The sequence below is a fragment of the Panthera uncia genome, assembly GCF_023721935.1.
Source record: "Panthera uncia isolate 11264 chromosome C1 unlocalized genomic scaffold, Puncia_PCG_1.0 HiC_scaffold_3, whole genome shotgun sequence".
In the NCBI taxonomy this organism is placed as follows: Eukaryota; Metazoa; Chordata; class Mammalia; order Carnivora; family Felidae; genus Panthera; species Panthera uncia.
Window position 1 is genome coordinate 95,443,689 of NW_026057584.1, and position 22,617 is coordinate 95,466,305.

Genomic DNA, 22,617 nt, shown 5'->3' on the forward strand with positions numbered 1-22,617 from the left:
TGAGGTATCCCTATTTTGTACTTGATAAAAAGGAGGTTAAGCAGATTCCATAAAATTATACTGTACAGTAGAAAAGTAGAAGAAATAAGATCACACCTAAGGTTTATCTTCATTCCTATGGCTAGGCCTTTTTCCTTCATTAATATGTTTTCCTTCCAAGAGTCTTTGCATTTTAATAGACAATAATTCAAGGTAAATAAATGAACTTTTCATGGGTGACTTTTAAAAATCAACCAGGCTAGAGGGTTGGAAGCATTTGAGGCACGCTCCACTCCTCACAATTTGCAGGCTCACTCTTTGGCATTGCATAATGCCAACCATGAGCTTGTTTCTTTTGAAGATAAAATTTCCCTTCAGTTTCTATAGATGAAGATTTGTGTTCTTCCTGACTCTGAATACCCACAGCAAAAACAAACTGGAAAAGAGCCTTGAGTCTGTCTTTCAGGGGCTGTTGCTAATTGTTCTCAATCCCAGAGCAAATGATAACACACGCCCATTGAGAACGTGAGCAAGAGGAGCACTTGTGTACAGTTTTCAATGCTTGCAATTCTTTAAAACTCTTGTCATCTTCACATCCTGTATAAGAGGTGAGGATACCGAGACACTGAGGTATTACATCTAGTAGAAGTAAAACCTTGGCTTTCTGGAACCAAGGATAGTAACACTAACCATTTTGCTCTTTGGCCTCTTCCTTGTGATCCTTATGCAAATAATGTGTTGTCTCTTGAGGAAGTTAACACCTTAATAGCCAGCATGCAGACAGTCTGATGATGCTTGACTCAAAAACAAGACTAAAACAGGACAGCATGCCCACAAGACCTCAGGCTTCTTCTATGTGGTTTCCTAAGGCAACTTGATTGGTAAGCCATTGCACGAGTGGGGGTACCCTGTGCTCTCCCAGGTGACATGGGTGGGATGAAGAGTCAGATGGCCACATTCTACCTTGCCTGGGATATCATCAGGACACACACCTAGACCGCTGCAGGGAACACTGGAAGACAAGATATGAGTGATGGAATAGTGAATAGTGTTACTGACAACAACTGCTTGAGGAATTGTTGGTTGAAAAACCAGCAAGATCTGAGAGGTCAAAGAGAGAATCCTAGGAAGTTTGGACTTGAGTCAGAGGACTCAGAAAGGTTTGAAAAGACTCTCCCTTACCCTTTCTCACCTGCCATTAAGAGCTTAGATTTGCTGCTCTTTCATTTTTTACCATCTTGGATGAGCCCAAGAAATTAAATAGTAGGTGAGAAGTAGTACCCATCATAAAGCATGATTTTGATTGTAAAGCTGAAGCTTCATAGTTGTGGAGCCTCCACTGCAGTCCATGAAGCCTTTTTCAGTGTTACTGCTCCCATGTGTGGAGAAGAAGGCAGGAAGGAGGGAGAAACTTGCCCCCAAAAAAGTCCTGGAGCATAAGGATTTGTCAGTGAAATGAGTCTATGGTCTAGTAAAATGAAGAAGATTTGAACTGTTAGAAAAGATTTTTCTTCAGAATCTGCAGGCAAGAATGCTATGGCTTTCTCTGTTCATTACTAATTGGGCACCTTCAGCTATGTTTCCATTCCAAAAAAAGGGGTGGGGGCATTACTGGGGTTTTAATAATGGTAATCGTGGCATATTTCACATTTTGAAGTTTGAATAATTCACCTGAACTTAACTGCAAAATGAAATACTGTATTTGTGCATCGCCCTCTGGTTCTACATTAGGAAAAGAAAGGTATATGACACTTCCAAATCCTCACCCTGCTTTGGTTTTAGGAATTTCCATAATGAATCTGAATACCCAGAGGTTTCCCAAAGAATGTGAAATGCCAGAAGAATACTCAAATGCCTTGAAGGTGGTGAGGATTAATTTAATGGGAAATGATTGCCTTCGGAAAACATGGGGAGGAAAAAAATAATATAAATAGGTGTTGACATCAGACATTAGCAAATGGTTTTATATAGGCAGAGCAGTATTGTCTTAGCACTTTGTTAATAAAAATTCTCCAGACATTGTTCATATTATGTTTGTCAGGAAATGATCATATAAATAAAAATAGAAGATTGGTGTGGAAAGAATATAAATATTGAACACATTTCACACTGCATATCAATCAGTTAACAATGGGGTAGTTTCCTTGCCCTTTGTCATTATTCAATGCAAATTTATGAAATGGAAAAGACATTATCAATTTGTTATGTCATTCGATTACATATTAAAAGGTGTTTTCATTTGAGTTGCAATCCATAAATATTGCATTACTGTATCTTCTAGTCTTCTGTCAAAATACATTTTCCTCATTAGGCAAGCAGATGCCTTGTCTGTGAAGTTAATCACCTTGGATATGGTCATCAGTTCTGTTCTTTTGTCCAGATTCAGCTCTCTTTTCCTGAACCTTTCAGACACATACTTCTAAAAAATATAATAAAATCCTTTCTTATACTGAGTGTTGTTAGCAACATGTCCAGACTTGGAAAACCTCCTCTTATTATGATTCATTTTGGATAGCAATTAGACCACATTTTATTATATAGCATTAAGACTATTTAATTAAAGATTCCTAAAGACTAGTTTCTTTGTATTATATTATACTTAGACAAAGAACATGCCAAACCTCCAGGGAAGGCTGCTAAATTATTTCTTAATACAGAAGGCCTGTAAAGATTTGTTTCCATCAGATTTTTGGTGAAATGCACCATCTGTTCAGCTAAAGAGCTTCAATTACCAGAGCAGGTAGAAATAGGACCTTCTTTGTTTTCATCAGCTTTTTGTGTCCATCTGACTGTATTTCCAACTTTCCCAAATCTATTATAAATCATCAAATTTCATGTGATAGTGACTCTCTTACATCCCACATACCAAGCTCTCTTGTATATGGGCCTGGGCTTGAGGTAATTGACATCAGTCTGGTCACTGGACAGTTGCTTTGAGTTTATCTGGTTTTATTGTTTGGCATGGGGCCACTGCTTTCCTCTCATGTGGATTTTTCTAAATTCAAGAGAAAATTTTGTTCTCTTCCTTTTTCCTTTCTTTCACCTAACTCTCTTCCCCATTTCCTTTGTTTGGTCCTGTTGCTGAGCCAAACCAAACACTTACAGTGACCCAAATATTCCAGGCTCTTTTGTGCCTTTGTACACACTGTTCCCTCTTTTTGGGTATGCTTTCCTCAAGGTTTTCCATTGGCTAATCCTCCTTTACCTTTTAGGCTTCACCCAAACTGTATCAGTTTTTTTAAAATTTCTCTCTGAAGTAACTAACTCACACAGCAGTAAGTAATTGCTGGTGGCTCCCCTCTTTATATTCTGCTCTCTGAAGGTATGCAACCTGTGCCATTGTTTATGTTGACACACTCTGTGTGCCCCTGTGGAACAGTAGTAAGTTCCTTTTGAGTAGAGACTGAGTCTTTTATCTTGTTGTTTGTACTCTGCAATGTTAAGGCCCAGTAATTAATTACTGGAAGGAAGGAAGGAAGGAAGGAAGGAAGGAAGGAAGGAAGGAAAGAAGGAAGGGAAGAAGGAAGGAAAGAAGGAAGGAAGGAAGGAAGAAAGAGAAAGAAAGAAAGAAAGAAAGAAAGAAAGAAAGAAAAGAAAGAAAGAAAAAGAAAGAAAGTGAAAGAAAGAAAGGAAGGAAGGAAGGAAGGGGGAAGGAAGGAAGGGAGGAAGGAAGGGAGGAAGGAAGGATAGAAGGAAGGGAAGAAGGAAGGGAGGAAGGAAGGAAGGATAGAAGGAAGGAAGGAAGGGAGGAAGGAAAGAAGGAAGGGAAGAAGGAAGGAAGGAAGGAAGGAAGGGAGGGAGGAAGGATAGAAGGAAGGGGGGGAAGGATAGAAGGAAGGGAGGGAGGGGGGAAGGATAGAAGGAAGGAAGAAGGAAGGGAGGAAGGAAGGAAGGATGGAAGGAAGGAAGGAAGGAAGGGAAGAAGGAAGGAAGGAAGGAAGGGAGGAAAGAAGGAAGGAAGGAAGACAGAAGGAAGGAAGACAGAAGGAAGGAAGGAAGAGAAAGAGTGAAAGAAAGAGAGAAAGAAAGAAAGAAAGAGGGAAGGAAGGAAGGAAGGAAGGAAGGAAGAGAGGAAGGAAAGAAGGAAGGGAAGAAGGAAGGAAAGAAGGAAGGAAGGAAGGGAGGAAGGACTGTGTTTGGATGGAAATAAAAGAGAGCTCCTTGCTCTTGGAGATGAAGTATATTAGACATGCTTACTGTCCTATCAGAACTTTACAATTTTATTCGGAAGTTTAAACATGTATGTGGAGTTATGGGAGGAAGCAATATATGCTAAGTCCAACATAGAAGGGAAAAAAGATAAATGGCTATAGAGAAATACAATAAACAGATCAAAGCCCCAGTAGACAAGGAATGGTTTTAAGAGGAGGTGACATTTTAATTCTTTCTTGAGTTTCATTTCTCTTCATTCTTTTTCCTAGTATCACCAGGAGGGCAAAAGAGACAAAAATCCCTCTGGAGAAAAAATAGTTAACTTTTTAATATTGTCAAAAGTAGCAACTCTAGAATAATCTTCCCTATTTCAAATTCTTCCACTGTTTAGTAGCTATGTGACTTTGGGCAAGTTACTTAGGCACTTCAAACAGCAGTTTTTTATTTCATCAAATGGTGATTAAAACTGAGTTATCATAAGAAATTAGAGAAAGAAAGAGAGAGACAGAGAGAGAGAGAGAGAGAGAGAAATAATTTAGGTAACATTCTTACCATGATGGATGGTATATGGTAAGTGCTCAATACGTATTTGCTATTATTATTGCTGTCATTATTAAAGCCCTTTCCCATGAGATGTATCTATTTTTAAGTACATTTGTTTATTGTGCCTTACTACATAAAGCAAACCCGGTTGTGAAAGTAACTATGCAACAAAATCCTTTTAATGTATTTATTAGATTGAACCATATAAAACTCATAGACGAAAAATGGTTAAATATCAGCAGTTTCATACGGTTCAAATTAATATATATGTATTTACACATTTAGAATCTTAGTTCTTGTCTATAAAGCAGAAAGTCTTGAAATGGAAAAATTATACATGAGAAAGTTTATATTCTCATGATCCACTAATTTCAAGCAATACTCAGAATGAAACTATAGTTTGGCAAAGAGATTTGTGAGGTTCACTGGATACAACATTAACTATTGAATAGGTAAGGCTTCAAATGTGGTAAGACCTTCATGCCCAGATCTTATTTTCTAGTCTGGATCACAAACATGGTAAATGAACTGAGTCTCATGTTTTCTTGGTTTTCACAATTGTCCAAACCAGAGATTTAAGCCCAGTGTAGAGAACATAGTTCAAATAAAAGTTATGTGGCACCCATAATATGCCACAGAGACAGCACACCTGTTGAGATGTAAAAATTGGAATGGTCTCATGAGCTATATAGGTTAGGTTCAGTATGTTGCAGGAATACATTTGGATATGGGGATTTTCAGTGATATTTGAACTGATTCTTTAATAAGGATTTGAAGAGCTTCACTAGGGGTAGTGGGAAATTGCATTCTAGAAGGGAATATAATAAGAAGTAGGTTCAGAGGCTGGAAAGCAAAGAGTATACTGCAAGCATAATTCCACGTAGCCATGAATGACTGTGCATATGGAATATGAGGAGGAAAAGGGGGAAATAAGGCCATGGGAAGAAGGAAATATTGCAGATGCCTTGGTTCATGTTCACTCATTGCGCTGTAGGCAGCAAGGATGAGTCTTAGTAAGGTTTTCAACTAAATTCTTGAAACAGTAAGAATGATTGTTTGAAGAAGATTGACCTAATGCAGGTGGGAACCGTGAAGTAACTAGGTAGGAGAACTAGGTAGACCACTTATAGAGAAGTTTAAGAAAAGGAAATGGAGCCTGGTCTAGGTAGGGACAGGACATGGGCCAAGAGAAGAGGAGGGCATCGAAGGGGAGGAATTGGGAACCCTTGGGAAGTGGTAGGAAGGAGGAGACAGTTGAAAAGAGGCTGCAAACCTTTCATTCCAAGTGACGGGTGATGATGATGAGTATCAGTCAGGAAAAGAGACATGACGGTCTACTTGCAGCACAGAGGGACTTAACCCACATAAGCACATACCTGCAAAACAAATGCACATTTCAAGGAGCAGAAGTTGGGGGGCCTCTACGAGCGGCCAAGGTCAAGTTGGGCTTGTGGTCCAGTGTTGGGAGGTTGCTGCTGCTGCCCAAGGTGGAGAAAGACTGTGAGCTGCTGCCAGTGGTGCAGCAGCTGTGCGGCCATGAGAAAGGTGACAGTCAGGGAGTACAGAGTCCCGCCACCTGGGGCAAACTCACAGGGTCTGCACCAGTGTTGGCAGGGGAGAAAAAGCATATGCCTCCTTTTAGCTTCCAGAATGTCATGAGTGCACCTCATTCACAAAACCTGAAAGCTGGCAGTAGAGTCTGAGAAGATGCAGCTCCCAGACTTCATGCTTAACCAGCAGGGAAAGCATAAGAGAGGCTGGCAAGACTGCCCGGGTCCCAGTGGAGAAGACAAGATAAGGTAGAGTGTCTAGGGAGGATATGCTAACTGGCACATGTGCATTAGGTTATGGTGAACCATTGGCTTGAGCATGTCTTATGGGCTATTGAAAAGCCAGATGTAGGCTTGGAGATTTAGATTTGGAAATCTGAAGCAAAATAGATATAGATGAGCTTGGAGAGAAAGACAGACACAGAGAGAGCTAGCCGAGAGAGGGACAATGACACCATGGCCAGGAGATGTGGCCATTTTTGGAGATGTCCGTAGGAAGCAGAGAAGTGTTCAAATAGGAAGGGAGGGCATGTAGTCAGGAAAGCAACAGAGAGGGAAACTTGGAGAAGGAAGAGGTGGCCAATGCAGGTAAATGGCTTAACCCAAAAGACTTTGAAAAGGTTATTGAATGTGGTGATTTCACGTCTACTGATGATAAGAAACCACTCTAGGCATAGTGGTTAGAACAAAAGTCAGATTAAAGGTAGTTGTTGAGATGGATTTGGTGGGGGAAATGTGAAAGCAGAACATATAAACTACTGGCGGTAGGGGGTAGAGAGACAAGAGGGATGGATAAATTGCAAAAGGAGAGTGGGGAGAAAAGAAGTTTCCACTAGGATAAAGTTTATGTTAACTTATTTGACATTTGATGAAAACAGAAGCTCATGGAAAGAACAAAAAAGCTGCCAAAACGGCAGGTTGAGAGCAAAGGTCCAGAAAATGTGGGGAAGAACAGAATCCAGGGTTCCAGTAGTAGCCCTGGAAGAGAGGGTTCAGAAGCCTCCACGTCTGTCAGTATTCTAATTGGCATTGCCATCGAGATGATCATGAACATAATGAATTCCCCTAGAGAGTATGATGTCCAAGCAAGGACACCAGCAATGTTTGTCATAGAGTGATAATCAGCCACTCCATCTATATAGAAAATCTGGAAATAAGCACCACCAAAAACCCTACCAGTCAATGTGGATGCAAATTTCCTCTTCTGTATTGATGTGCTCCCTGCCTCAGTAGCTACCCTCATTAACTGTTGCGTGATAATGACAACTTCTGCTGCAGGCTGTGGTTGCAGGCCACACTCAAACATAAAAAGAATGTTGACATTTGATTTATACAACTTTACTAATCAGTTTCTTGGCTGGAGAAAAACTGCAATATCATTTTAGAGCCCCTATTATAGCCTAACAAGAGAGAGATAATTAAGTCCTAAGGGACCCATGTTGTAGCCGGGTATTGCAGAAGGGGCCCTTTCCTCCTTCTTCCCAAGCTGGGAGAAATCTCTGCACTTCACAATTAAGCCTGCTTCTCTTCTTTGTCTGGGGGAGGCAAGATCCTCGGAAGAAAGGCAGATGTGCTGCTTATTACTTGGTTTTTGACGTTCGTTTAGTGTAGGTTTTTAGTCTTTGTCAAAATGACAATAAACGCATGGATTGACAGGAAGCAGAGGGCTGCAGAGTTTCTTTTGTCTATATGCAGGGAGCAGGAAAAGGACTTTTGGCCATAGATTGAACATTCCAAGGCAGCACAGCTTTAAGATACAAAGTAGTTAACACTGTGTATATCTATGCATGGTGTCATGGTATTTTCCAGTAGTTTAATCAACATAGTACACAGTTAATCCTTGAAGAACAGGGGTTTGAACTGCATGGGTCCACTCACACATGGGTTAATTTCCATACAGTACTGTAACTTTCTTCCTTGTGATTTTCTTAATAACATTCTTTTCTCTAGCTTACTTTAAGAATACAGTACAGAACACATACAACATACAAAATATGTGTTAATTTACTTTTTTTTGTTGTTATTGGTAAGGCTTGTGGTCAACAGCAGGCTATTAGTAGTTAAATTATGCAGGATCAAAAGCTGTATGTGTATTCTCCACTACATTGGAGGGTCCGTGCCCCTAGATGTGTTGCTCAAAGGTGAACTGTATTACAGCTCATCAATTATATTTCAAAAATCTTATCACTTGGCAGATTTTGAGTATCTTTGCTTAGTTTACTTTTTTTCTTTTATAATAAATCTGAAAATTGTGCTTCTTTCTCTGGTGATTTTACTTATCAAAGTAAATTTATTTTTTGAAGTTAGTGTCATTATATAGGTTCTCTGCCCTTTCCTCCCAACTAACCTTGCTTTCATTTTGTAGCATTGAAAATTCAAGGACAAATGGACACTATTTTAGCCCAAAGTCATTGTATTTTTCAACATCCATTTTATTGTGCAGGAATGTGTGATAATAGTGCTATATAAAAACTTGTATTCCATGATAAGAAACATTTGAAAACAATTGACTTTTATTTAATGTCAAACTCGTGGTTGGGGAATTTTGCAGTTATTGGTATAAGTTTTATTAGAGCAGTTTTTTTTTCTTAGCAAAAGATATTCTGATGTGGTTATTCTTTATTTTCTCATAGACATCAAGGGCCAAGAAGGGCATACTCTAAATACTGGGGAAAACCTAAACATCCTAAATTGTTGGGAAAAATACACATGTACAAGGAACATAAGGAGACAAATGCTCAAATTATGAATATGTGCCCATTGGGGGAGCATTACCTAGAGGTCCTGGTTGACATTATGTGAAGGGCAGTTATTAAGCTCCTATGAATCAATGAACATAACTTTAAATGTATGTAATTCAGTTGGAAGAGCCTTAACTGATTTGTATTAACAATGATTTAAAATGCTTTGCAGTTTTAAAATTCATTTGTTTATTTATTTTGAGAGAGTGTGTGCACACACGAGCTAGGGAGGGGCAGAGAGAGAGAGAGAGAGAGAGAGAGAGAGAATTCCAAGCAGACTCCATGCTGTCAACACAGAGCCCAATATGAGACTCAATCTCATGAAACATGGGATCGTGACCTGAGCCAAAATCAGAAGTTGGACGCTTAACTGACTGAGCCACCCACATGCTCCTAAAATGCTTTGCATTTGATTAAAATGCCAACACTTGTATAAAACTAAAATGGAATACCCTTATTTTCAGTAGACATATAGACTAGTATGCATGCACTGAAGTATATTTCTCATTAAGAGAACTCACAATACGCAATTTAAAAATTGCAAACACAAGCAGTAGTTACATTTGAAAATCCCTTCTCCATCAAGCCAAATCCTGCTCCTTTGCCAAAGTGGAGTATGGATCAGTACCTCAAGAGAGGTAGCCTCTTATATCTCTAAACCTCCCTAGCATTTTCTTCTGGCACTGATGCTGCTGTAGGGTAATTGTTGGCCTGCCTATCTCCCACACTTGGCAGTTTTTCTTTATTTGAGTTTCTAGTAATAGCACAAAGCACACAGTAAGCATGATTATCAAATAAAGGAACAGATAAGTGAATGAATGAGTGATTGAATAAATGAATGAGTATTCATATCACAAGTGTTATTTTTAAGTTTTCTGCATTTGGAATTAAAATTAGATTCATCTAAATATACTTTTCCCTTTAGTTTTCAACATTGTATATACCCCAAATGATGTAACTCCACAGTTTAGGGAAGTTCCACCTACCCAGGATCAACTGGTACTCCACTACGTGATTTGGGTAACAGAAGAAGACATGGGATACACTGGAGCCTTTAACAAGCTAACAAATTAGTTGTAAAACTAAAAAACCTGGACATGAAATTGTTTTAATGATATTTAACAGTGCCAGCTAGTATATGAGTAAGTGTTTTGGGAGGACATGAGAGTAAGACATAGATTCTCATAGGTTAATGTGAAAGGACATGCTTGTAAAAGATACAGATTCCTGGCTTCCACTCCCAGAGATTCTGATTTACTAGGTCTCAGTTGAACCTGGTAATCTGAACTGCTAATGAGAACCTTTGGTGATTTTCTGCAGAGTGTTCCAGCAAAAATATTTTTCAATGGACTAAGGAGAGACTTCTATGGGCTAGAGTTGTCAGGGAAAAAGGAGGTGAGACTTAGACTGGAGCCTGAAAGATGCTTGGATAGGCAAGGAGGGGAAGGAGGGAATCCTTTTCTTATGGTAATTGACAGAAATGTCTCTATCCAAATAAGAGATGATTATGATGATTGACAAAATGCATTTTTGTGATATCCCACAATTTACTCTGGGAAATAATATGGATAGCATATTACTCTGATGCTTCCTTTTTTCTTTTTTTTAAAATCTAACATAGAAGCAGACTTTAAATTGACTTCTTTTCCCCAGTTTTCACTTCTACTGGTTAAATCTTGACACATTTCTACACTTCAGAGTTTCTAAGGATCAAGCATGCCTGTTACTGCCATATCATGGATGGTGATGATATTTTAAACAAGGACTATTGGATGAGCAGTAGTAAAACATTAGATATCTCCCTCCACTGACACCACTGAGAAAGTATGTCTTTCATTTTCATTGCCAGTAAAATTTGGAAGGTTACAAAAGTTTTGTGGCAGTGCAGGCTGTTTTTCCATGTTGACAGATATTTACTATAAAATAAGCTGCATCAAAAACATGACTATCCACTGTCACAGTGAAGCTTAATAGTGTGTTCTTCAAAGCAAGGCAGACTTTGAAGGTGTTTGTTTGAAGATTCTTCGATCAGAGGGAACACGTTTGTGAACAGTTCAGAAGGCTCAGAGAGACTAATTGCATAGGCTGGCAATCAATTTGGCATGAATGAAAGAAGGGTGACAATCAATATCTAGCTGGGAAGTGAGAGAAGTTTCAGCAGTGACAGCTCAGTTGCCCAGCAGAGGGAGATAAGTAATACCCAATAAGAAAGGGCCAAGAAGACCACTGCTTCCTGCCTTTCTTGTATTTGGACACTGAGTCACCTAGAAAAAACTTTGTGTAGTTACACAGGCAGAGTAGACAGTCACTGAGACGTAGTTCCATATATGTCTTCAGTTCTGAAAATACAAGTATGGAAGCCATTATGTTAGCACCAATAACTGGTTCTCTTCTCCTTGCTGGGTTCTCACAAAACTAAATTTATCACCAGCCCTAGCAGTTATTTGGTCCATGTGACTAGTTCTGGCCAATAGCCTTCAAACTGAAGTGAAGTTCTGGAATGAGGCAATAAAAATCCCTATAACATTCTCCAGTTTCTCTTTTCCCAGCAATGATGAAAGTTTCATGCTGAGAAGGTTAGAGAAGCCAGAATACTTAAGTTATTCCACTGACAGGGATCTAACCAGGATACTTTTTGCAATAAAAAGGGTGCTATTACTAATTATACTGGTATAATAGACATCAACTGGACTGTCCTGGGAAACCAGGACATAGAACCTCTCTACTCCAGGAGAATAGTTGACTGCTAAGGTGATCAGATCTTGGATCAATAAGAAATTTAGTTATTTTTTAGTCAATGAGCTATTGGGATTGTTTGTTATTAGAGCATAACCTATTGTATCATGACCAATACAGTAAGTTATTCTTCAAACCAGTTGTCTGAAACTTGGAGAGAAGTGCTATATCTCTCTATACTTTTTGGAAGAAGGCAATAAAGGTGGGTGCCTCCATAAAGTATTAGCTTGATTGGCTGATAATCCCAAGGAGCCTGTTCTTTGCCTTTCTAATACCACTGCCGAAGGATCTCTATTTCAAAGGGCCTTGACTTCTAAAAGAACTATCTTTATAAACCACAATGAAAACAAGTGCCAATTTATATAGCATTTTACATTTTGTTTCATTGAATCCTCCTAACATCTCTCTGAGGTAAGTAGAGCTGGCATGAAATATCCATTTTGCAAATAAGGAAACTGAGGCTTAGAAAATGTGATTTTTCTGGGGCGCCTGGGTGACTCATTCAGTTGAGCATCCAACTCTTGATTTCAACTCAGTTCATGATCCCAAGGTTGTAGGATTGAGCCCCATGTCAGACCCCATACTGAGCACAGTGCCTGCTTAGGATTCTTTCTCTCTTTCTCTCTCCCTCTGCCTCTCTCTCCCACTTTCTCTCTCTCTCCCACTTTCTCTCTCTCTCTCTCTCTCTCTCTCTCTCTCAGAAAGAAAGAAAGAAAGAAAAAGAAAGAAAGAAAGAAAGAAAGAAAGAAAAGAAAGAGAAAGGGAAAGTTATTTGTTCTAAGTTATATTGCTGATAAGAATATCTACCCCCACACCCATTTTTGCCACTTTAGGGAGTGCCAGGGACTAGGATATACTGACTATATTGTGGCCACAGGGGTTGAGGTTGGGAGAGGATTTGATAACACCACTTCTCTGGATGTGCTATGGTTTTGCCCTATCTACTTGCTTAAGAGAAACCACTCTGAAATATTGTGGATCAAACGCCACAAGAACTATGTGATTTAAATAGCAGGCCCAGTGAAAATGCCCTATGGACATTCATGAGGATACAGAAGCCAGTTTTATGGATTCATAATGCACTTCTTTGCCAAAATTATACTTTTATTTTTCCAGAAAATTTAATGCTATAGTTCGATCCCAAATAGGGCCAACTGGATTTTCCTGATCTTCTCCTACATACCAAAAAAAAAAAAAAAAAAAAAAAGTCACAGATTAGCACCTTTTACTTACTGTGCCTTGTACATTATTAAAATCCGGTGTCACTGTTGATTTAACCTCCCTAAGCTTTAATGACTTAACACTTGTCAAGGTCCCCCCCCCAATAAAAAGCCTTTAAGATATGGAAAATGAAAATCAAATTCAAGATGAGTTTGCCAATGAGAATCAAGTCCAATCATTTCATTCAAGTATTTAATTTTCTCTGGGTCATATCCCAAACAGGTCTGAACTGTGAGAGAAGAGAGTATCATATGTTTGATGTATTCTTTGGGGTTATAACTATCTGCTGAGGAGCCAATTACAACTATGGAGAAATGCATAACTTGTCTGAAGCATAGTGAACTTCATCTTGAGTAACACCATTATATTGCTATATTTAAAGTTTCAAAAGTTTAATAATGAATATTAAGAAAGAAATCTTGATTGTCCAGTTCACATTATTCCTTGACTAAGACAAAATTAGAAAATTCTCATTTTAAGAAATGGAAAAATGATGTTCCAAGTTGATACATGAGTTTTCTAGAACAGAATAGTCTCTAATTAAAATTCAGTAATTTTTCTTATGATATATTCAAGTATTTTTTATTATTCATATCAACATAGCTAAAAAGAATAAATAGTGAAGGCCAACAATAAATTGAATTGAACTGTCTGCTATCTTCAAAGTTCCCCTAACATTTGAATGCTGAACTATAAAGATCTATCCCTCAAGTAATACATTTATATTAAAACTACTTATCTTGGCAATTCAAAGTGCTTTCTGAGTTGTATCAGACTCAAAGAACATTCCTGCTTTGGATTACTCGAGAAAATTTTAAAAAGAACTAAATCTGGGTTTGTTTATGAAACTTCATTATACAAGGATAGCTTTAGAAGTTTACTAACTTCTTGATCTCATGAGACTGGACATGGGTGGTTATATTGACCATTAATTATTTTGTATTAATAAGACATCATCATAATAGTTAATAATTATTGCATTAATTAAAACCTCCACTCAATTAAGGGAAGTAACCCATTTTACAGACCTCTCAAGGATTCTTGGTATATAGTACAAACCCTACCTTCAAAGTGTTAACCAGTGTTAACCATAGTGAAAGCTGGTGTGCTACACTTCTTTCTGGCACTCACACCCATGGGAGTCTCTCTCTTTTTCTCTCTGGATGAATATGAACTCTACAGTCACATGAATCCATAAATGCAACTTTGTTTTGCCACCAGTGAGCAAAAACACTTGAGATTTACCTGTTAACATTCAGAGGATTCCCTTCAACTCCACGTGGAAAATGGGGCTTCTCCCCTGAATGGCATCTCTGCTCCCCTGCCTTCTCCATGTCTGCCATTCAGCAAGCTCCCAGTGCAGGATCAGCACAAGCCTGCCTAGGAGAAAATTTATGGTGCTTTCTGCTTACATACAGATGGCCCTGAAGAGAATATGATGCAGTAATTCAAATTGGACCAGCACCTTTCGATCTGTTTATGAATGGTGTTGCATCCCCACGAGTGAATTAGAGCACTGTGGTTTCTGGGCAACAGTATTATTCTTGCAAAATTTGTGCTGAATTAAAAATATATATCATCTAGGAAAGAAAGAAGAGATTCTGGCCCTCCGACATTTATCCAGAGTGAGCTTCAGTTTCTGTGAAGTTTTCAGTTATTTTCGCTGTAGATTTACTGTTCCTAACTATTGCAGTGGGGATCAGCAGAGACTAGGTTAAGAACATTAAAGTCACAGTGGACCTGGGGATTGTCCATGCCTACGTGCTTAGATATGCTAGCTTCTAAGTGAGGAAACTCTCATTTTCTGAGGAAACAAGTTGGTTCAGTTGAGCAGAACCCTATACTAAACCAGCAAAATTTCCACATGAATGGTTTCCTCTTGGAATTGAAAATTAGTAGGCTTTTCTTTCCACTCCTAAACTTGAAGAAAGCTTTGTACTGCAATTAAAATGGGGAGGTAAAATGGCTTGTTGATCAAAGCAATGGAAGTGGAATGAGAAAAAGAAATTGAAAGCAAGTGATATGGGAGGTCATGCAAAATATGTTTTTCATTTAGATAATTCTATCCTCTCTGCCCCAGAAGCAGAACACTGGACTGTCTGTGCAGAGGTTAGTCAGCCAGGAGTCTGATGGTGTTAAAGGATGTCCAGGCTGGGGACTGAATCTAGAACCCTGGCCTCATTAAGGTACTGTTCTAGCCATCTAAGCTAATTAGCTTAGCTTAGTTTAGCCTAATACTGACAGTAGACTGCACATTCAGTGTTACAGAAAGAGCAGGGAGTTATTTCTGAGAGATAGCTAGTTTGTTTTACTAATGACCAGGAGCTGGACATTTTAGCCCCAAATGTCAGTGTAAGACTTACCCTCCAGTCTTGCTGGCTCCTCTCATTTGTCTACTTCTCTCTGACCACTCAGATTTACATATTGGTCTGTTTGCAAATCAAAAGGAGCCAAGGGATGGATGAGTGAAGAAACACTTAGATTCATTCATTTATTTAAAAAGAATTTATGGACTACCTATCCCGTAACAGTAGCTATGCTGAGTTGCTAGGGATAAAGTAAGCAACAAGGCAGAGCCACTGACCTCAAGAAACTCGGATTTTGTTAATAAGGCAGAAATGAATTGATTATGACCTTGCAACCTCTCACATAAGAGACAGTGAGAGAATATTGAATAATTTGATTGTTTATTTCATTATTAATGTGTTATGTGATTAATCTGCAAGCACCCATTAAAATATTTCTTGAAATATGACTTAGTTCAGCTTTCAGTTGAAAGAGTCCCATCAGTTATCAGTTTGAGTTGGGGAGAGTGGCTTCTTGTTCTGCATTTATTTTGTTCTATTTCTGTCAAAAACTAACCTGTGCTAAACTGAATATCTGATCAGAGGAGTCACAAAAGAACATTTCAGTCTAATGTTCTGCTCAGTATCTAGCGCTTCATGAGGCAAAAACTCCTACATTTATACCTATGGTATCTGAAATACACTGTTGGCAAATGAATTTAGTTTTTTTTCTCTGATGTGTATAGAACTTAACTTTTTAAAAATAGTTCTCTTAATATACATTAAAGCTTAAAACATGTCAACAAATGCAGTTAAGGTCTATGTATTTTTCATTGACTGCCACTTGACCAGTATTTAGGAGAAGAAAGAACTTAGTCACAGATTAGACACCCCCCCAAAAAAAAAAAAAGAAAAAGAAAAAAGAGCTAAAAGACAATGATTAAGGGTGATGCTAAGCCAATCAACAGTTTGTAAAAATAGAAAGAAAAGAAAAGAAAAAAAGAAAATCTCTGCCCACATCTGGCCTGGGAAAAGAAATTTGCTTATTTTTAGCCACATTTGGAAAAACAGATAGTGGAAGTATTTTATGTAAAGGCTGGTAATGCACACCCTCACGCATCAGCTATCAAAATAATAGGATAAAGTAAAATACCATTGGACCTCAAACGACAATGAATGGTGCTTCACAGTCTTTGATTTTCAGGAAAATGAAGAGAGATGTTTGCTAAATGAGAATTAAAAGAAAGAAGATGTCATCAGGGAATAAATAATCGTATCTTCTCATCAGGTTCAAACTATTTTCTCTATGACCAGATTCATAAAGGTTATGAAAAGATGAGACAAGTTAATTTTTTACCAAAGGTTGGGTTGGGTCCCTGCAACTCTGTTCCAAGATATGGCTTGGAAATGTAATTGGTTTCAATTAATCATGAAGTAGTGCCAGAAAATGATGTTCACAGTGTTACTGTGGGTCTTGGCTGCTTGAGAATCTAACAGCTTCCTGCCTGCCTTTTTCTCTTTTCTTTTTTCTCAACATAAAGCCAAGAAAAATGGGGGAAGGTGAATAGATGTTTTTCTTTTTGATCTAGCAACTTCTGTATGGAACTTTTAATTATACAGAAGAGATAATTCAGCAAGATATGCACTGACAGAGGTATATTTCAATTTATTAAAAGAAGACAAGATTTAATTTTAACTGAATCTAACAAACTTGAGACACATTTAAAACCAAATATTTATAAATGAACGAAATACGGATTGAAATAAGAAAGACCTGCAGCCTCTGTACTGAGGTAGAGAAAATAGACTGATATTTAGGATGCTGGGGGCCAGTCCCTGATCTATCATACACAAGCTGCCTGATCTTGAGCAACTCCTCACCATTATCATTACTTTTTTTGTTTATGATAGATTTGACAAACATCATGGAAAATCTGCTACCATTTGAGAGATAATTTGTTTTTTTTTCATACAGTGAAATAGAATATTAGAAATTGGCTCTGATCACTTAATATTTCAGAATCTGTGCTTTCTTCACCCCTATATCTTTTTCTTTCTTTTTTTTTTTTTTTTTTTTTTTTTGGTAAATAAATTCAGTTTGTCTCTTCTACAAGATCGTGAGCACTCTCAGAGCTTAAGGTCAGAAATGGTGTTTTTGCCTTTTTGGGCTCAGCACCCAATAGATGTTCACCATGGTAACTCTTGATTAGAAATTAAGACTCTTCATTTAAAATCATTTCCTGTATGTAAATAAGATCTAGTGGAAAGAAGCCGCTCTTTGATATTCAGGCAAAATGGCTTCATCCTAACCTACCCAGCTAGCTGTGATGCTGTCAGTTAGCCTTTAACCTTTCTGTGTCTCTGCTTCTCATCCACCACAGTGTAGTAGTGATGTAGTGATCTTTTAAAAGTACATTGTAATGATTAGTAGATGAGAGTTCTTCAACAAGTTGAAAGTACTGTTTAATTTTGATGTTATCATTAATAATGTAAGACTTGTGAAAATACAGGGAGCCAGACTTTGCTCTCCTGTTTGGATGCACAAAGAGATGGCTTATATAAATATAGTCACAAATCATTCTTTGAGCGCTCATAATCAATGTCCACTGTCTTCTAAAATTTTGAGTGGATCTTGATGGCATACCCTGTAAAGGCAGAATTTCTCCAATTATAACCTAGACTTGAACTGGCCCAGTTCATCTGAAGTTTCCTCACTCTGCCACTAAGTAGTTTTATGCCATATTAGAAAGTTTGGCATTTGGAACTGTACTCCTTTGTTTACTGTAATGGTCTTGCCACTTCATGAATTCAGTCGCCTCCTGGAGCCCTTAATTTGTCTTGCCAGAAGCTTTTAGTGAGAGAAAGAAGCTGGATGAGCCTGCTTTTCCTGAGGTCTTTTAAACTAGTATCATACTGAGTCACTGAAATACAGTCTTCAGGATGGGACTGATAGAAACAGCCAACTCAGGTTCTGGGCAAGAGAGCACTCACTGTGTTCAGAGCATCCTGCTCAGGTGTCTTCCCCTAAGAGTATGGTCCATGTATCCTCACAGATGGGCCCCAGAGACAAGGTCATCCAAACACAGTTTGAATATACATGATCAATGCCTGGCACAGAGTAACTACTTAATACTTTTAAAAAATGCATTAACAAAGGATTCATATAGCAACTGTCTACTGAGTACCCACTTTATCTGTAGTTGGGGGGAGACACATAAGAAATCTATGACATGGTTTTATACCAAATATTGTAATTAATTTCAGAAGAAAGAACATGCATATAATTTGAGCATTAAAGTGGGGAGTTTTTGAATGATAGAATGAGTGATGTAAAGCATAAGGCTGTAAAAATTCAAGGAAATGTGGAGGGAGGCCGTGAAGATGTTTCTTTGGTAGTGAAATTGAAGTAGATTTTGAAAGATGGATGGAAATGAGAAGATGCAGGGTTTGCCATTTCAAGGAGTAACAACATGAGACAGTGTCTCAAAGTGGAAATGGAAATGTGTTGTTGTTTTTTTTTACTGTTTACTTTTGGGCAATGGGGAATGGGTATTGGAAGTAGGAATGTGAGACAATATAGGATTATAACATACAATATAAGTTACATTATAACCCATAGAAATACTAATTAATGTGCACTAGGCTGTATGTGTAGATGTTTATTATTTGAAAGAATAAAAAATCTGAAGTAATTTAAGTTCCATCAGTAGAGGAATGGTTAAATAATGTATGGTGCATTCGCATCATGAAATACCAGAAAGTACCTGAAAAGAATAGATCTTTGTGTGCTGACACAGACCACCCTGGAAAGATGTAACAGTTTGTTAACAGCAAAGATGCATTCATGTAATATTCGTCACCAACTTTGAAAATTGATTTAAGAAAAAGTGGTATTTCAGGAAGATTAATGTGGTGACATTGTGTCAAATGAAAGGGGAGTGATTGAAAGTGAAGAGAGATAGTGGGAGATGTTTGCATGAGTACAAATGCAGGAAGCCAGTGATAGGGACCTGAATGGTAAAGACAAAGAGAACTCAGAGACATTCTTAATTTTAAAGGACTTCATGACAGATTCCTAATGGAGGGTATGAAGGAGAGAGAAGAGAAAAGAGATTTCCAGGTATAAGCTTATACTGGAACTATACTGAAGAAATATTTCTACTAACTGGAATAGCCCCATGTTAATCAAACCATCTCTAAAGAAATTCTTTATTTTGTCTGTTTGTTTCTCAGGATGGAAGAAACAGTGCGAAATCTATTGCAGAGTCAAGGGCCTCCAGAGCAGAAAAAAGAAGAAACTGTTAATATAATGGTCTATCAGGTACACCACGTTTCTCACTCTTGGCTGGGCACCAGTTGGCTTGTTTTTCTTGTATTTCTCTAACTCTGTCCTCCCTGACCCAGAGATAAATAAACAAGTGTGGTCCAGACCCAGATGCTGGGAACCATACAGTCACCTCTGCTTAAGGAATCACATACATGTTTATTTAACTCCTTCATATCTTGGACTCTGTGAAACAAATTGTAGATTGGGTCATAGGAAGCTGCAAAAAGTAAGTTTATAGTGAAACAGAGAAACCTATAAAAGTACCATAGTACTTGGGGTACCAGGGTGGCCCAGTCAATTTAAGCATCTGACTCTTGATTTAGGCTCAGGTCATAATCTCACAGTTTGTGAGGTCAAGCCACGCATCAGTCTGCATGCTGACGGTGCACAGCCTGCTTGGGATTTCACTGTCTCTACCTTTACCCCATCTGTGTTCTCTCTCTCTCTCTCTCGAAATAATTAAATAAAAAGTACCTCAGTGTATACTCCATGGTCAGGGTGATAACAGAGGTATCTGTAGCATTCTCTGGGAATATGGAGGGGAGTGACTCATCCTGTCTGGGAAGTTAAGTGCCATACCTCCAAGAAGGTATGACACTTGGTATATTTCAGAGTTATGACACTTAGGGACCTGAGAGAGAGAGAACAGGAGGAAGGATGTTGCCAACAGCAGTGTAGCCTAGAGAAAGGTACAGTAGTGTGAATTTGCATGGCAGGCTCAAGAAGAATAAGAAGTTCAAAGTAAGTAAATAATGGCCTGATGAGATAAAAATCTTGATGGTGAGACTGGGGGTACTCGGAAGAGCTGGATGAGGTCATGCTTGTATGTTGTGCTCATGGGTGTGGCCTTGCACCTTGGGCACTGTAGACTCAGAAGAGGTCCAAGTTGGTAAGTGGTAGACAAAGTGGCCAGTCACTGTCTTCTGATCATCCTCATTCCATGGTTCTGTAACACAGCAAAGCAGCCAGCATGGTAAGAAGGGCTTCCGATCTGAGCACGACCCAAGTTGGCCACACAGATGAGACGGCTCTGGCAAGGTGGGAAAGGGAAATACAGCAGAAAGAGCACAGGCACCCGACATAGAGAAATTGAAGACTTTTACTGGAAATCACTTAAAATCACAAATAGAGACCTGCTATCCATTGTACAACTAAGCATAGGGAGCCCCAACAGCTAAATAAGGCAAGGAAATGGGCAGAAACTTGGGGGTAAGCACTGGGCAACCCTAGATTTTTTTCTGACTAAAAAGCAAGAGTGTCTGGGGAGGCACGCATGGAAACCTGTCTGGTAAAGATCATGTCACATGATTTTCCCTCAGTGTATGTATTCAGGGGTCTACAACCCAACTTGTTATGAAGAAGATCAGAAGGGACCAGATAATAAACGTTATAGTATTACACGAAGTTAAGAAATCTAGGCATGATCAGCCTTAACAAGTGTGTGCACTAAGTAGTTGACTCTTGAAGTATACAAGGCTACTTTATGATAAGGGGAACATCTGTTCTCCAGCTCCAGGGACAACAGTGCAAGCCATTGACTTAAGCTACCAGAGAAGAGATGAAAGTTAGCTCCAAAAAAACAGGAAAAAAATATCACTAACGTCCATTTCTAGGGAAAGGGTTTAGATTCTTCTCGAGGGGTGGTCTTTACACAAGGAATGCCTGCCCAGCTCTTCCTGATGTGTGGTCACCCAAAGTTAGGATAAGGATTTAAGTCCTCCTCGCTCTAAAGTTTTCCCAAGTATTAGTTGTGCTTTGGTAGAAAATGGAGGTACAAGTAAAACAGGACTTGGTTCTGCATTAAGTGGTTCTGTGCAGCCTAAAAGAATCTGAAACATAAGTCATTTGTTCCTCCTCAAGGTAACACCAGGCTTTAGTTAGAGCTAAATAATTCAGTGTTGCTCTTATGCTTTTCCAGATCTCCTCATTATGGGGCACTTAGCATCAGAATTCATTTTGTGAAACTGGAAGCTACTTAGAAAAACAGATACAGTTTTAAAAATGTTATTTAAAACGATTTCCTCTCTATAACCCAGTCTGCTGGATTTGAGAAATTAGCTCCTCTCTCTTGGGAGGAGACAGTTACTAAGTCGAATTCATGCAACATGGAAGGGATTTTTTAGTTATTGCTCTAATTGGCCTGTGGCTCATTGTCTGGAAAATGGGAGAGAGACATGGGCTGTATGATCCATAAAAGTCACTTATACATTCAAGAGATATCTATTGAGCTTGTAGTATGTACCAGGCACAACCTTGTTCTCTGAGGGTTCTAGGAACAGAATGAAGAGAAGAGAAAGAAGAGTGTTGCTGGTTGGCACTGAGTCCCAAGAAGGTCCTTGTCATGTCACTGATTCTAGTCTAAATATGGCTGAGGGGCCCAAAGAGGGTGTGCAAGATGTGTATGGCGGTCTCAGTAGAGCACACAGTTAACACCTCCTTGTTTTAGGTAAGAGTTGGAAAATCTATTACTTCATAATCTGGGGTGTTATTAGCACACCTGACTCAGATTTTCCAACTGTGAGAATTCTCTGACAGGAGCTGGAGGCCCAGGGAAAGCTAAAGCCCATGGGAAAGCTGGAGTTTGGTTCATTTTCTATCGTGGAAGTGTTTATTCTGAGGCTTTTATCACTGAGTTAATATAATAATAGCAGAATAATAGCTTCCTGTGTTCCAGACCCATGGTAATTGCTTTGCATGCATTAAAGGGTGGTCATATTTTGTTCTAGGGGTGTGTTCCTGGAGACCTCTCATAATTTGTTACTTGTATTGTTTCTAACTTGCATAATTCAACATGGGTTCCCGCAAAGGACAAGTGGGTGTTTCTGTTCAGCAGCTGAAGCAGACCCAGTGGCAGCCAGTGGTTCACAGTTTACCAGCTTTACCATTGTGCAATCCTTGACTCATTTTTTTTTCAATATATGAAATTTATTATCAAATTGGTTTCCATACAACCCCCAGTGGTCATCCCAACAGGTACCCTCCTCAATACCCATCACCCACCCTCCCTTTCCTCCCACCCCCCATCAACCCTCAGTTTGTTCACAGTTTTTAAGCCTTCACTCATTTTGAATTTGGAGAATTGT

At 38.7% G+C, this 22,617-nt stretch overlaps 1 protein-coding gene across 1 annotated transcript in view; it reads left to right on the forward strand.

Annotated features, from left to right (window-relative positions):
- Window positions 1–22,617, forward strand: part of NCKAP5 (NCK associated protein 5) — a 776,078-nt gene that overhangs the window by 437,168 nt on the left and 316,293 nt on the right. Inside the window, exon 11 of the mRNA XM_049615277.1 lies at window positions 19,441–19,528. Coding sequence (XP_049471234.1) covers window positions 19,441–19,528 — 88 coding nt within the window. The remainder of the gene's footprint in view (window positions 1–19,440; window positions 19,529–22,617) is intronic.